General features: G+C 48.2%; 1 protein-coding gene across 2 annotated transcripts; it reads left to right on the top strand.

Moving 5' to 3' along the window:
- The first annotated feature begins 3,802 nt into the window (after positions 1–3,802).
- Positions 3,803–13,796, top strand: RAB5IF (RAB5 interacting factor). 2 transcript variants are annotated; one of them, XM_084775735.1, is made up of 4 exons: positions 3,803–4,071; positions 6,114–6,217; positions 12,216–12,317; positions 13,269–13,796. In XM_084775735.1, the coding sequence occupies exons 1-4, from the start codon at positions 3,958–3,960 to the stop codon at positions 13,480–13,482; spliced, it is 534 nt and encodes a 177-aa protein (XP_084631861.1). In that variant the 5' UTR covers positions 3,803–3,957; the 3' UTR covers positions 13,483–13,796. The 2 variants fall into 2 exon arrangements, with proteins under 2 accessions (XP_084631861.1, XP_084631862.1); XM_084775736.1 differs by having other exon boundaries at positions 3,812–4,071; positions 12,216–12,345; positions 13,269–13,449.
- The last annotated feature ends 24 nt before the right edge of the window (positions 13,797–13,820 follow it).

Raw genomic sequence — 13,820 nt, 5'->3', positions numbered from 1 at the left:
GAGAGAAGGCCTGGGCTGGAGGCTCCTATCTACAGCCCCCACACCAGGGAGCTTAGGCATAAGGATTACCTGTGTAGTAGGCTAGCCTGTAAAACTCTAGGGGGAAAAACCAGAAGAAATCCTCATGAAACTGAAGACTTGGCAATATTTTCTTGGATGGGACACTGCAGATACAGGCAGCAAAAGGAACACTGGAAAAGCTAGACTTCAGTGACTTTGAAATTGTACTCCCAGCTACCTAAGACGCTGGAGCAGGAGGGTCATTTGGGCCTAGAAGTTTGGGACTAAACTGGGCAACATAGGGAGGTGCCTTTCTGTGTCTCAAAATATTTTGACCTATATCAGCTGTTTGACCTATAGGATAGCACAAGCATGTGATCCCAGAAGCTAGGAGGCAGGAGGATCCAGGCAAGTCCAAGGTTAACTTGGTCTACACAGCAGAACCTTGTCTCAAAACCAAAGAAAAGCTTTTTTACTAAATAAACATAACTAACAGAACAAACCTACAGAATAGTTAAGGATGAAAAAAATTGCGTATGAGTGTTCATATCCATTATGAAAACCTAGACAGCTAGTTTTTCTAGTTATCTAGATATCCATAATGAAAAACTAGTCCAAAGACACAAGAAGTCAGTGTGTACATGGGACAATGCTCAGCATCCTTGAGCATTAGGACAATGTCCATCAAAACCACAGTGTGATCTGCTGCTGCTGCTGCTGCTGCTGCTGCTGCTGCTGCTGCAGGCCTAGGAGCCCTTCCCTTGGGGGCAGGCTAAAGGAGGAAGCTAACAAGGCCAACCAGGAATGCATGGGGAGGGTGGTCTTGTCCCAAGAAAGGTGCTGGGAGCCAGGCATGAAAAGCACCCCTTTGGTCCCAGGACTTGGAGTCAGAGACAGACAAAGGCAAGAGACCGGTAGATCTCTGTGTATTTGAGTCCAGTCTGGCCTACATAGTGAGTTCCAGGCCAGCCAGAGCTGCACAGTGAGGTCCTGTCTAAAATCTTAAAAAAATAAAAAAAAAAGGGGGGGGTGGGGCAGGACGATGAAAATCTGGAAAACCTTGTTAGTAGACTCTGTTGGACACCTGAAGTGAAGCCCCAACTACAGGTAAATGTTGACAGATACAAAAATGAGGTTCTAGCTTTTCTTTTCTTTTTTCTTTTTTGTGAGACTTTTTTCACCTGAGACAGGGTTTTTCTGTATATAGCCTTGGCTGTCCTGGACTCGCTTTGTAGACCAGGCTGGCCTCAAACTCACAGTGATCCACCTGCCTCTGCTTCCCAAGTGCTGGGATTAAAGGCGTGCGCTTAAACTGCCCAGTTTAAATGTTACTGTAGGCCACCCTAAGCTCTTCCCCGCCCGCCCCCCGCCCCAGGGGCGAGGGTTAGAGACAGGGTCTATCTGTGAAGCCTTGGCTGTTCCAGACTCACACTGTAGACCAGGCTGGCCTTGAACTCACAGATAACCGCCTGCCTCTGCCTCCCCAGGGTGAGGGCTGGGAGTAAAGGTGTGTGATACCACCGCTCAGGGTCTCTTTTCTTTATATGGCCATAGCTGTCCTGATCATATTATATAGACCAGGTTGGTCTCGATCACACAGAGATCCACTTGCCTTTGTCTCTCAAGTACTGGGATTAAAGGCTTGTGCGACCTTAAAAAAAAAGACTGAATGTCACTCTGTAGCCTAGGCTGCTCTTGAACTACTGATCTTCCTGACTGCATCTTCCAAATGTTGGGATAACTCCAAACATGATTAATCAACTCAGTAACCCACATGGGCACATCTGCACACATGTGCACACATTCACACAGGGATATTAGGCCAGGGTCTCACTACGTAGTCCTGGCTGTCTTGGAACTCACTGTATAGACCAGGCTGGCCTTGAACTCAGAGATCCACCTGCTTCTTCGGTCTGAGTGATGGAATTAAAGGTGTAGACCAGCACACTTGGCAAAATAAACCTAAACGTACACACAGGCTGGTTACGGTAAACCATGTTTATAATCTCAGTGCCCTGGTCTAGCCTAGTCTATATAGCAAATTCCAGGCACACCAAGGGCTACATAGCAAGATTCTCTCTCTCTCTCTCTCTCCCTCTCTCTCTCTCTCTCTCTCTCACACACACACACACACACACACACACACACGCGCGCGCGCGCGCGCGCGCGCGTGCGCGATTGGAGAGATGGCAAAGTGTTTAAGAATTCTGGCTGTAGCCAGGCGTGGTGGCGCACGCTGTTAATCCCAGCACTCAGGAGCCAGAGGCAGGTGGATCACTATGAGTTCGAGGCCAGCCTGGTCTACAAAGTGAGTCCAGGACAGCCAGGGCTACACAGAGAGACCCTGTCTCAAAAAACCCAACCAATAATAATAATAATAATTCTGGCTGCTCTGCCAGAGAATAGGTTCAATTCCCAGCACCCTTATGACAGTTCACAGCTGACTGTAATGCAGATGTAGGAGGGTACATCTCTCTCTTTTTGTTTGTGTTTTGTGTTTTGTTTTGTTTGGTTTTTTTGAGTCAAAGTTTCTCTGTGTAGCCTTGGCTGTCCTGGACTCACTTTGTAGGCCAGGCTAGCCTCGAACTCACAGTGATCCACCTGCCTCTGCCTCCTGAGTGCTGGGATTAAAGGCGTATGCCACCACCAGGCTACATCGCCCTCTTTTGGGCACCAGACACACAAAGTGGTACCCAGACACACAAGACAGGCAAAGCCCCCATCCCATGGAGTAATTATTTAAAAAGAACAGAACATAGATTTAGAGTCAAATAGACATGGGTGACTCTGGGCAAATTACTTTGCCTCTATAAACTGCACAAAAGTGAAGTTCGTTGATCTGTCGGCCTAGCAGAGCGCATAGCGAGCGAACGGCACCATCTGGAGAAGGACAGCATCTCTCACTTTGTGTGCCAGGCCACCCAGGGCAGCGGGCACAGCTCTTACAATGCAGACAGGAACCGCAGGGGCACAGCTGCTCTGGACGTCCAGAACACACTCTGTGGAGTGCTAACAGCACACAGTGAGGGCGCAACACATATTCCTGCCCCCTGTTGTTCTACTGGCCCTGGCCGAGTTCCCCGTCGGTTCCAACTTGCCTTGTCCTTAAGAAAAGAATTTTTTTTTCTCTTGGGAGATCTTAGCCTCGCATTCGTCGGAAGAGAATGCTGGGCAAGATGAGACGTTGAATTTCACAGATTTTTCCCCCCCTTTTGAGACAGGGCCTGCTATGTAGCCCAGGTTGACGTGGCCTGGGACTCACCATCCTCCTGAAGGCTTGGACCATCGCCAGGCGAGGGAACTTTTTTACTTTTTCCATAGTCATTGACGGTGGATAAATTAACTTCGTGAACAAAGTCGTGAATAGCGTGTAGGTTTGGGAGAGAATGCACAGAAGGTGACACGAGCGGCCCAGCCTGGGGCTCCCGGGGACCGACCAAGGACTCCGGCTCTGTAGGCGAGCAGGCTGTGAGGCCGCTTCTACTGGTTGCTCTAGAGGACCAGGAGCCGCGGCTCACAGAGCCGTGACCACATCAAACCTTTCCTCCGAGCGGCTGCCTGTTCCTCAGTCTCCACAGCGCCTCCTTGTGCACAGGGCACCGCGGGGGCCGCATTTGTCCCTTCTCGCTCACCTTACCTAGCGTCTGACGGAAGCTCTCCGTCACTTCCGCCCATCGGAGGACGCTCGCACTGAGGCGTCGCCGAGATTTGGGGGCCGACTGCTACGTCGCCGCTGATTGGCTGCGTGCGCACGTCGTAGAGAGCCCCGCCCCTCTCTCCGCGGCGCCTGCTCCGTGGAGCTAGCGAGCCGGCAGCTTGGCTGAGCGAGGCGACGGGGGCCGATCCTCGGCGTGCCACTTTACCGAGACAGTCGCTGCCGCCCCGCGCGCCGAGACCCCGACTCCCTTTGGCTCGGCCCGCGCGCCCCAGGCCCGGCTCGGGCGGCGCGACGGGAGGATGAGCGGCGGGCGGCGGAAGGAGGAGCCGCCTCAGCCGCAGCTGGCCAACGGGGCCCTCAAGGTGTCCGTGTGGAGCAAGGTGCTGCGGAGCGACGCGGCCTGGGACGACAAGGTGCGGAAGGGCGGGCTCGGGAGGACGGGGCCCGGGTCTACTTCTTCTCGGCCGGCCGGGCGCGGCTCTGGGAGCGGGGGGTCGGGGGGTCGGCGCGGGCCTGGCCCCTCCGCATGATGGAAGGGGAAGCTGCCTGGGCACGCGGAAGCGGCGAGAGCGGGCGGAGCTCCTGTGGTCCTCCGGCGTTTACTCCGCGGGGTCCCGAGTACTTAGCACTTTGAAAGACTGCGCGCGTGCCGGGTGCGGAATCCACGAAGTGCACATTGGGAGGGGGGGTGGTGCGGCCCTTGCTCGATGAGATGAGAAAAAAAATGAGATGCCCGGGCGAGCTGAAGATTCGAGGGTCGAATCTGAAACCATCTTAGGAGGGTGGTGTGACTTTGGAAGAAATCGGCTAGACGTGGCTAAGAAGTGTGGTCACCCTCAGAGGATCTGGGCGCGGATGCTTCGCAAGCACCTTTGCTCCACTCTGTGATCTTGGAGGACTGTCACCATGCATTCCAGATGGTTGGAAAAGAATGTTCTATTTTGGACTGACTCCTTCGTTGTTTGGACTGCTGAAATCGGGTTTCCCTTCCTTCCTTCCGTTCCGACATGGGGGTGAGCATGGGAAGTACGTGCTGAAGGTGCCCTTGGCCCTGCCCCCGGCCCTGCCCAGCTCTTGCAAAACCTGTAGTGTCTTTGTGATCTGCTGTGTCATTTTTTTTTTTCCCCTTCCCATGTCCTAGGACTGGTGTCTGGAGTCCAGGGCAATTCACAAACCGAAGTGTTCTTTGTTGGGTGAAACTTTGATCTGCTGGCACATGCCTAAAGCACCTCCCCAGCACAATACTTGCCTTCCTCAGTGGCTTTGTCAAAAGTCACTGTACAGGAAGTGTGAGTATTGAACTTAATAGTTTTTCTCCCTGGGGAATGTCTGGCACTTACCTGGTCAGCTAAGGGTTATCTGTGGCCAGGAGCACGGTGCTCACAATATCATCAGTACAGTTTCACTCACGTAGCTTCTTTTAAAGAAGTAATGATTTCTCTAAAATATAGTGGAGTACAGGTTCTGGAAGTGATCACGTAGTGTCTAAATATATTGTTTTCCACCACACTTTAGCAGAAGAACCACTTACAGAGCCAGGTGGTGGTGGTGGTGGTGGTGCACCTTTTAATCCCAACACGGGGGAGGCAGAGGTGGGGATCTCTGAGTTGGAGACCAGCCTCTCCACAGAGTAAGTTCCAGAATGAAGCCGGGCATGATGGTGCTCGCCTTTAATCCCAGCACTCAGGTGGCAGAGGCAGGAGGATCTGAGTTAAAAGCCAGCCTGGTCTACAAAGCAAGTCCAGGACAGCTAAGGCTGCACATAGAAACCCTGTCTCAAAAAACCAACCAGCCAAACAAACAGTAATAATAATAATAAGTAACCACATATGGAGGCTGATGAGAGGGCTCAGCAGTTTAGAGAGCGATGTGCTTTTGCAGGGGACCTGGATTTGATTCCCAGTGCCACATGATGAGTCACAGTGATCAGTAAATTCAGCTCCAGGGATCCAAAGCCCCCGTCGAACATCCATGGTCAGTAGGCAGATGGGTGCTGCACATGCATACATTTAGGCAAAACACTCATACATACAAAATAAAATGAATAAATCTAAGAGTTGTTTTCAGGCCCCTACATTTAAAAAGCCCCACCCCCACCCCAAGTAGGAGGCTTGGCCTTGCACGTTTACCTCACTCCTGGTCAGTAGCACCATCCCTGGTTCCTGCTCATGGCTCAGGTTATGGAGTTACTGAAAGCAAGTCTGTGCCCATGAGACTGCATTTAAGAGGCGATGGAAAACATCCTTAGCTGGTTGTAGTGGTACACACCTTTAATTCAGCACTCCAGAGCCAAGGCCTGGATCACATAGCAGGTTCCAGGCCAACCAGGGCTACCAAGGGAGATTGTCTTGAGGGGGAAAAGGGAAACAGTTAATGAGCTTTTGTTTCTGTACCTATAAGCTGTCCTGTGGCAGCCATTCCAAATAATAATGCATACATTGTGTCTTTCCTGTAGGATGAATTTTTAGATGTGATCTACTGGTTCCGACAGATCATCGCTGTGGTCTTGGGTGTCATTTGGGGTGTTTTGCCCTTACGAGGCTTCTTGGGAATAGCAGGGTAAGTCTTAGGAATCACAGTCTTGTGGTTTGGTGTGTCTGAGGCAGGATCTTACTCTGGAGTTTAGAACTTGCAGTAGTTCCCCTGCCTCAGCCTAATACACGCGGATTACAAGCAAACAGCTATGTTCAGGATCCTCATTTCTATATTTCATTTTAAAAAATGAAGCAGGATATTATGTAGCTCAGCTTGCACCTTGAACTCCTGATCCTCCGGCCTCCGCTTCCTGGGTACTTCTGGTGCTTATAGGCCAGCGTCAACATGCTAGGTTGGCTCTTGCTTTCTTTTCAGCTAGAGGCTCTGCTTTCCTTTTGTGACTGGCACTGTGTGCATCTGATTACTAAAGCAAGGAAGTCAGCATTCCTGGGCTGGTGCAAGGCCGGGGAGCATCTCCTATCAGACTGCTGTCCTGAAGGCTGGGCCAGTCTGTTCCTGGGGGGTCTAGTGTGCCATCTTGCAAGTGCTTATCCTGTTACTTGTTGGCAACAAGCATGCTTATCTGTGGCCTGGCCTGCTCCCTGTGGGAGTTTGGGAAGTGGAGGAGCTTTGTAGTTGATGACCATTTTTTAATTCTTTGTCTTTTGCTTGATGTAACAGCTATTGGCTTTGGCAGGAGTTGTTTTCAGTTTAAAAGCCCCATCCCCACCCCAAGTAGGAGGCTTGGCCTTGCATGTTTACTTCACTTGTGGCCAATGGTAGCATCCCTGGTACCTGCTCATGGTTCAGTTTATGGAGTTAATGAAAGCAAATCTGTGCCCATGAAACTGCATTTAAGAGGCAATGGGAAACTCCTTAGGTAGGAACTGTGAGTTAGCACGTGTGCAAGTTAGGAGGCTTGCCTCTTCTCTTTCCACACAGGGAGTACAAGTGAGTACACCTTGTCTCACCCTCCATAGAAAGCCGTGCAGGTTGTCTGAGGTATGCTGATGGTCTCTCTTCTTTAGAGAGAAGTGAGTGTATCCAGAATTTGAGTTGTATAATTTCTTGGACAGTAGTAACCCAGAAGAAATACATAGTAGTCCCTCCTGTTGACAGGTCTATTCCAAAACCCTCAGTGGATACCCACAGCCAGTTACATATCAGATGAAATTTAAGTTATAACTAAGGAGCTGGGGCTGATGACGGTGCATGCCTGTAATCTCTGTCCTTGGGAGGCTGAGGCAGGATGCTCTCCATGTGTTTGAGACGAGCTGGGCTACATAGTGAGTTCCTGGCCAGTCAGCCAAGGATATGAAATAAGACTCTGTCTCAAAAAACCATTTTAAAAATTATAAATTAGCCAGGCATGGTGGCGCATGCCTGTAATCCGAGCACTCCAAAGGCAGAAGCAGGTGGATCTCTGTGAGTTCGAGGCCAGCCTGATCTACAATGAGTTCCAGGACAGCCAGGGCTGTTTACACAGAGAATCCCTATCTCGAACCCCCCCCCCCCAAAAAAAAGCATCATGAAAGATAAATAAAGTAACTGACAGAGCATGGTGGCACACCTTTAATCCCAGCACTTGGGAGGCAGAGGCAGGTGGATCTCTGAGTTCCAGGGCTGTTACACAAAGAAACCCTGTGTTGTTTTAAACATAAAATTCCAAACATTTGATTTTTCCAATGAATGCTCAGGAGCCAAGTGCTGGACTGAAAGCCTGCTAGCTCAGAGAAGCAGAGAAAACGCCCAGCTGACCTTCCTCCTCAGCTGAAGTCCCTGAAGGAACAGGCCCTTTCTCGTTCTCATGCTGTCCTAAATGCCCTCAACTCAAGCCCTCCTTTCTGTTTACTTATGTTCGCTCCCTTTTTGACTTGCTCTTCCTCTTGACCCATGGTTGACTTTCTTTCATTTTGTTTACAGAAACCTCTTGGATTAAAAGTGAGTTAGGGCTGAGCCACACCACAAACAAAAAAACAGGGTTCTTGTTTTTTTGTTTGTTTTTTTTCAGCTCACAATCTTGGGATTCACAGTGGGATCAAATATCCTACAGCAGCCCTGTCTATAAGAGCCAAACAGACAAACTGTAACAATACAGTACAGTGTAATAAAATTGCATGGCTCCTTTCTCTGTCTCAAAATACCTAATTGTTTTATACTACCTCTGCTAGTGATAATGTTAGATATTTGAACTTCATGACTTTTCTGGAATAGCCAGAGTGTTAGCATCACTATTCTGTAATTTTGCGGCTGTTACTAAGTAAAGCAAGGATTGTTTGAGCACAAGCACTAATACTGTCACAGGTCTGATAACCAAGCCACTGCCGTTGACTACGCGCAGGGAGAGTATACAGCATGAGTGGAGGATGGGGCAGTGAAGCAGGGCAGCACACGATCTCACACACTGCCTGGAGCGGCTGGCAGCTGAAAAGTATGCATTTTATGTACACAGCACATGTTTATTTCTGGAGTCTCTCTCTCTCTCTCTCTCTCTCTCTCTCTCTCTCTCTCTCTCTCTCTCTCTCAGGGAGGGGGCGGGTTTCAAGACAAGAGTTTCTCTGTATAACATTAGCCCCTGGCTGTCCTGAAACTCTGTAGACCAGGCCTAGAAACTCATAGAGATCACCTGCCACTGCCTCCGGAGTGCTAGGATTATAGGCGTGCACCACCACGCCCGGCTGGAATTTCTCATTTGTCCATAATTGGTGGTAGATGATGAAACCACTCAAAAACTGAGTAAGAGGGAGCTGTTATTCTGTGCTGCCTCCTAACCAAAAAAGTTTTCTATGTTTGTTTTTCTACTGAGCAAAGTATTATATAAGCAGAGCATTAAGAGTTCATGCCGTACGTGGTCCATAACAGAGTGGATACCTACAGCTGGTTGGAGTGATGAAATGTTGGACAGAGGGTTCATGTAGCTCTTCCCAGGTGTAACAGTGTGGAGATACAATGGTGATGACCTCATGTGAGCTAAGAAAAAGGCAGGCAGAGAATAACACTAGAGAAAGAAGAGCTTGTCCTAAAGACCAGAGTAGCTCTCATCTTTGAAGTCCCCCAGTGTAGGGCACAGATGGTGTGAGTCCAGAGCCCCCACACCTATCAGATCTTAAAAGACTATTTTTCCCCTTTGGTGTATCCGTATGAGTGTGCAGTGTGTGTGCATACAAAGGTCAGAACAGGATGCCTGGTATCCTCCTCTATTGCTCTGTGCAGTGTTGCCTTGAGACAGGGTCTGCCACTGAACCAGGAGCTCACCACTAAGTTAGGCTGGCTTGCCAGCAAGCTCTGGGGTCTGCTTATCTACAGTCCCCAGTACTAGGATAACAGGCACATGTTACCATGACAGGGCTTTTATGTAGGTGGTAAAATTTGAACTTAGGACCTTGTGTTTGTAGAACCAGTGTTCTTATCCACTGAGCTCTCTCCACAGCCCTTAAACATTAAAAAGTTGTTTGTTTTTTTTTTATTACACTTTTCATGGCACATGTATGGTAATCAGAGCAACTTAGGGTGTTGGTTCTCCTCTTTTCCTTTGTAGATCCTACAGGGTTGGCTGCAAATGTCATTGCTCACTGAGGCCCTTTTGTGAAATTTTGTAATGGTTTCCTTTTTGAGATGGAGTCTTAACTTTGTAACTCTGACTAGCCTGGAACTCACTTTGTAGGCCAGGCTGATCTTGAATTCGTAGACATCACCTGCTTTTTCCTCCCTAGTACTGGGACTATTGGCATGTAACACCATGCCTGGCCCTTCTGTAGGATTCTATAAGGATTTCCCTGGAATCATCCAGTCTGGGAAGTAGCCAGAGTAGTTCCTCGCTCTTCCTGGTGTATGCATACAGCCTTTTAAAACCCCATAGAAAACTCTGCGTTCAAGTTCTAAGTCTGCTACTTTGCAGCTATATAATCTTGGGCTTAACTTGAAATCAGTTTCCTCAACAGTAAAATGGGGACAAGAGAGTGATTGACAGGGGTGCTGTGAGTAAATTGCTAAATGGAGACTTCAGTTCGTCAGGCGTTCCATGAGTCAGTTCACTGCTATTGGTATGTGATTAGATTTATAAAAAGTGGTAAGATGTGGCTGAGAGAACTGAATGTGCTCTGGACTGACTGACCTAGTGTGTGGTGCCACTAACAGAGTTGACTGTTTCTGGGATTCAGTCCCACACTGTCAGCACAGCCAGTGTCTCATTCTGGGCAAACCTAACTCCCTTTACGTTGGCACTTTCCCTCCTGTTGGAAAGGCCAAGAACCCTGATTCTGCTATTTTCCCATGCTCCATCCCCAACTCCCTTTGCTTTGACTTCCTGGTGCTCATTTCTGGTGAATTTCCCTCTCTCCAGTACCTGCTTAGTTGCCCTGTCCGCTCCCAGCTTGTTCTGTTTCAGTCTGTGGCCATCAGTGTGGCTCAGCTCAGCACAGGCCACTATGTGCTCAGTTCATGCTTAACTTTTAACTCTGTTTTCATTTCTCTGTGTGTGTTACCTGCATGCACTTTGTGTGTATGAAGGAGCCACTCACTCTCACTGGCCCTTTTCTTATTTTTTTTTTTTTAAGATTTATTTATTTATTATATGTGTACAGTGCTCTCCCTGCATGTACACCTGCAGGCCAGAAGAGGGCACCAGATCTCATTACAGATGGCTGTGAGCCACCATGTGGTTGCTGGGAATTGAACTCAGGACCTGTGTATCAGTGCTCCTAGCTTCTGAGCCATCTCTCCAGCCCCTCACTGGCCCTTTTGTTGTTGTTTACTGGGACAGGGTCTCACTGTATTGTTCAGGCTGACCTTGGACTCAGTCCTCCCAAATAACAGAATGACCATGAACCCTTAATTTGGTTCTGCCCAAATGCTGATTTTACATATGCTGAAACTCTTCCTCATTTATACAATAGAATGAAACTAATCCTTGAAGCTTAGCCAGCGTGCAGCCCTTCTCTACCCTCACTCAACATAGATTTCTAAGGCTTCTGTCTGCATCAGGCATTACTTCTGAAAGGAAGTGCCTATTTCCTTTTGTCACCCCACTTACTGATCCCATGGCGCTTCTCCATGTCAGCTTATTGTCACTGTGTGCTAATTTGGTTGGTTTGTTTGTTTTCAAATTTTCCCCCTCTTCCAAGACAGGGTTTCTCTGTGTAACAGCTCAGGCTATCCTGGAACTCGCTTTGTAGACTAGGCTATCCTAGAACTCACAGAGATCCACCTGCCTCTGGGATTAAAGGCTTGTGCCACCATCACCTGCATTAAAAAAAAAGATGTGTGTATATAGATGTTTTATCTATACGTCTCTCTGCACATTAGAAAAGATCAAACCATGGGCTCTGGGAAATGAACTCAGGACCTCTGAAAACAGCCAGGGCTCTTAACTGCTGAGCCCTCTCTCCAGCTCCTTTTTATTGTTTTTTGTGTTTGTTTGTTTCCTAGACAAGGTTTCTGTGTGTAGCCTTGGCTGTCCTGGACTTGCTTTGTAGACCAGGCTGATGTCAAACTCGCAGAGATCCGCCTGCCTCTGCCTCCCTGAGTGCTGGAATTAAAGCCATGGGCTGCCCCACCCCGCTCTGTGAGACCCTATCTCAAAAACCCAAAATGAAAAGATGGGTGAATTGGGGGCAGTGCTAGGGTTGGAGCTCAAAGCCTGCGTGTGTTAGACAGGTGCTCTGACATTGAGACCTCTGTTCCATGCTTTAAATATTTTATTTCATGCAGTTGTTCCTTCCTTAAATCTCCATCTTAAGTCAGGTGGGTAGCTCACTGAAGACCTAAACATTTTTATGTATTGTTTTGTTCACTCCCACCATAATAACTATCCAAGTGTGTGTCCCTGTGCTTCCCTTGATCTCTTCCCCCCCCCCCCCCCAAGACTCACAAACTCTCACAATGAAGACATAAACAGATTGATCTGTCTTCCTAAGCCTGGAGCTTTTCCAGGTCATCCTCTGCCCAAAGAATAAACTGGAATGCCCAAAGAATAAACACATGCCCAAAGAATAAACTGGAATGCCCGCTCTGACAGGGCTGGGAGAGCTGGCAGCTTCGAAGTTTACAGTTTGTGTTTGGTGCTTGTCTGCCCTCACTCCAGATTCTGCCTCATCAATGCAGGAGTCCTGTATCTCTACTTCAGCAACTACCTACAAATCGACGAGGAAGAATATGGTGGCACCTGGGAGCTCACTAAAGAAGGGTTTGTGACATCATTTGCCTTGTTCATGGTATGTGTAGATGGTGGTTTTACAACAGCTTCTGTTCATGAGACATCAGCCACTCAGCACATCAGCTTACTTATGCTCTGTGCTTGGGCTGCTGTTCTTTTTAGTGACCTCAAGCAGGGCCTTCCAGGATGTGGTCTAGGGTGCAGCAATCGTATAAATCCAGGGCCCTCTGTCAATTGCATATTAGAAACTGGGAAATGTTTTAATACATATTTATCTGGTGTGTGGTCACTCACAGTTGTATGCCAGCAGGTGGGTTATAAATTTGAGTTCAGACTGGACTACGTAGAGAGACCGTGTCCCCAAAAGGAAGAAAACCAAAGATGTAGGTGTGTATATATATAAAACACATTATTCCTAATAGGAAAAAGTGAACTATTCACATGGCTGATCCAAAGTGTAAAGTGTAAATGTTATTGTCTGTGGTGCTGCATTATAGATGAACTTTGAAAACATGCTAAGTGAAAGAAACTAGACATAAAAGGCTCCAAGTATTGAGGCGCTCGCCTGTAATCCTACCACTCGGGAGGCAGAGGCAGATGGATCTGTGAGTTCCAGGCCAGCCTGGTGTATAAAGTGAGTCCAGGACAGCCAAGGCTACACAGAGAAACCCTGTCTCAACAACAACAACAACAACAGAAAGAATCTAGACATAAAAGGCTACATGGTTCCACCTAGTAAAATGTCCAGAATGCACAGGGCCACAGTAGGTTAGTGGCTGCCAGTGGCTGAAGGGGGGGAGAGAGATGGGAAATAAGTGACCGTGGGAACAGACCTTTTCTTTGGAGAGATGTTTTGAGATTAATGGTAATTATTGTCCTTTATGGATATCCTAAAGACCTCAAATTATGCATTGCCATTTTCATAGTTGGGGGCACTGTGTTGAGCCAGGTGACAACATGAACACTGCTTGTGTCCCGTAGGTCATTTGGATCATCTTTTACACTGCCATCCACTATGACTGATGGCGTTTGCTCCACCTCTTCTGTGCAGTCCAGAGGAACCTTTTATCACAGCACAGGTACATGCTTATCGGGGCACTGCTGGCCTGTGGAACCAAGAAGACCCACATCTCCTGAACTTAGAATCAGCGTGTTGGGCATCGGTGTTTTCTGCAAGGGTTGTGAAACTTTTTAAAGAACCATCCGCCTTTGGGGAAGCATTTCTGAATTTGTCCATCATCAACCATTTTTTCTTGGATACCATCATGTAACAGCTGTTTGCCAAGTGGAGCTGCTGTTTAATCTGATGCGCCTCTGGATCCGGATGAAACATTAAATTGTCTTCCTTGGTTCTCCATCAGGTGTACAGTTTTTAAACTATCAGTGGCATCTCAAGTCTTCTGAAAACACCATGTGCGTGGTCCATAGTACAGTGTGAGCAGCCATCTACTAACAGTTTCCATTGTAGGGTGTTTTCAGATACTTGAATAAACAAGTCTTTAACTGAAAGTGTGTTGGCATGCCTGCTAAGCT

The sequence above is a fragment of the Acomys minous genome (genome assembly GCF_964271855.1).
Source record: "Acomys minous genome assembly, chromosome: 3".
In the NCBI taxonomy this organism is placed as follows: Eukaryota; Metazoa; Chordata; class Mammalia; order Rodentia; family Muridae; genus Acomys; species Acomys minous.
The sequence above is the reverse complement of the archived record's forward strand: the minus strand, read 5'-3'. Positions and strand labels throughout refer to the sequence as shown.

What these genes read in the sequence shown, in the direction of transcription:
- RAB5IF (XM_084775735.1), top strand. Translation starts at nt 3,958, where the DNA reads ATGAGCGGCGGGCGGCGGAAGGAGGAGCCGCCTCAGCCGCAGCTGGCC. An exon ending in ACGCGGCCTGGGACGACAAG is followed by an intron (nt 4,072 to 6,113) that starts GTGCGGAAGGGC and finishes TCTTTCCTGTAG; the next exon opens with GATGAATTTTTAGATGTGAT. An exon ending in GGCTTCTTGGGAATAGCAGG is followed by an intron (nt 6,218 to 12,215) that starts GTAAGTCTTAGG and finishes CCCTCACTCCAG; the next exon opens with ATTCTGCCTCATCAATGCAG.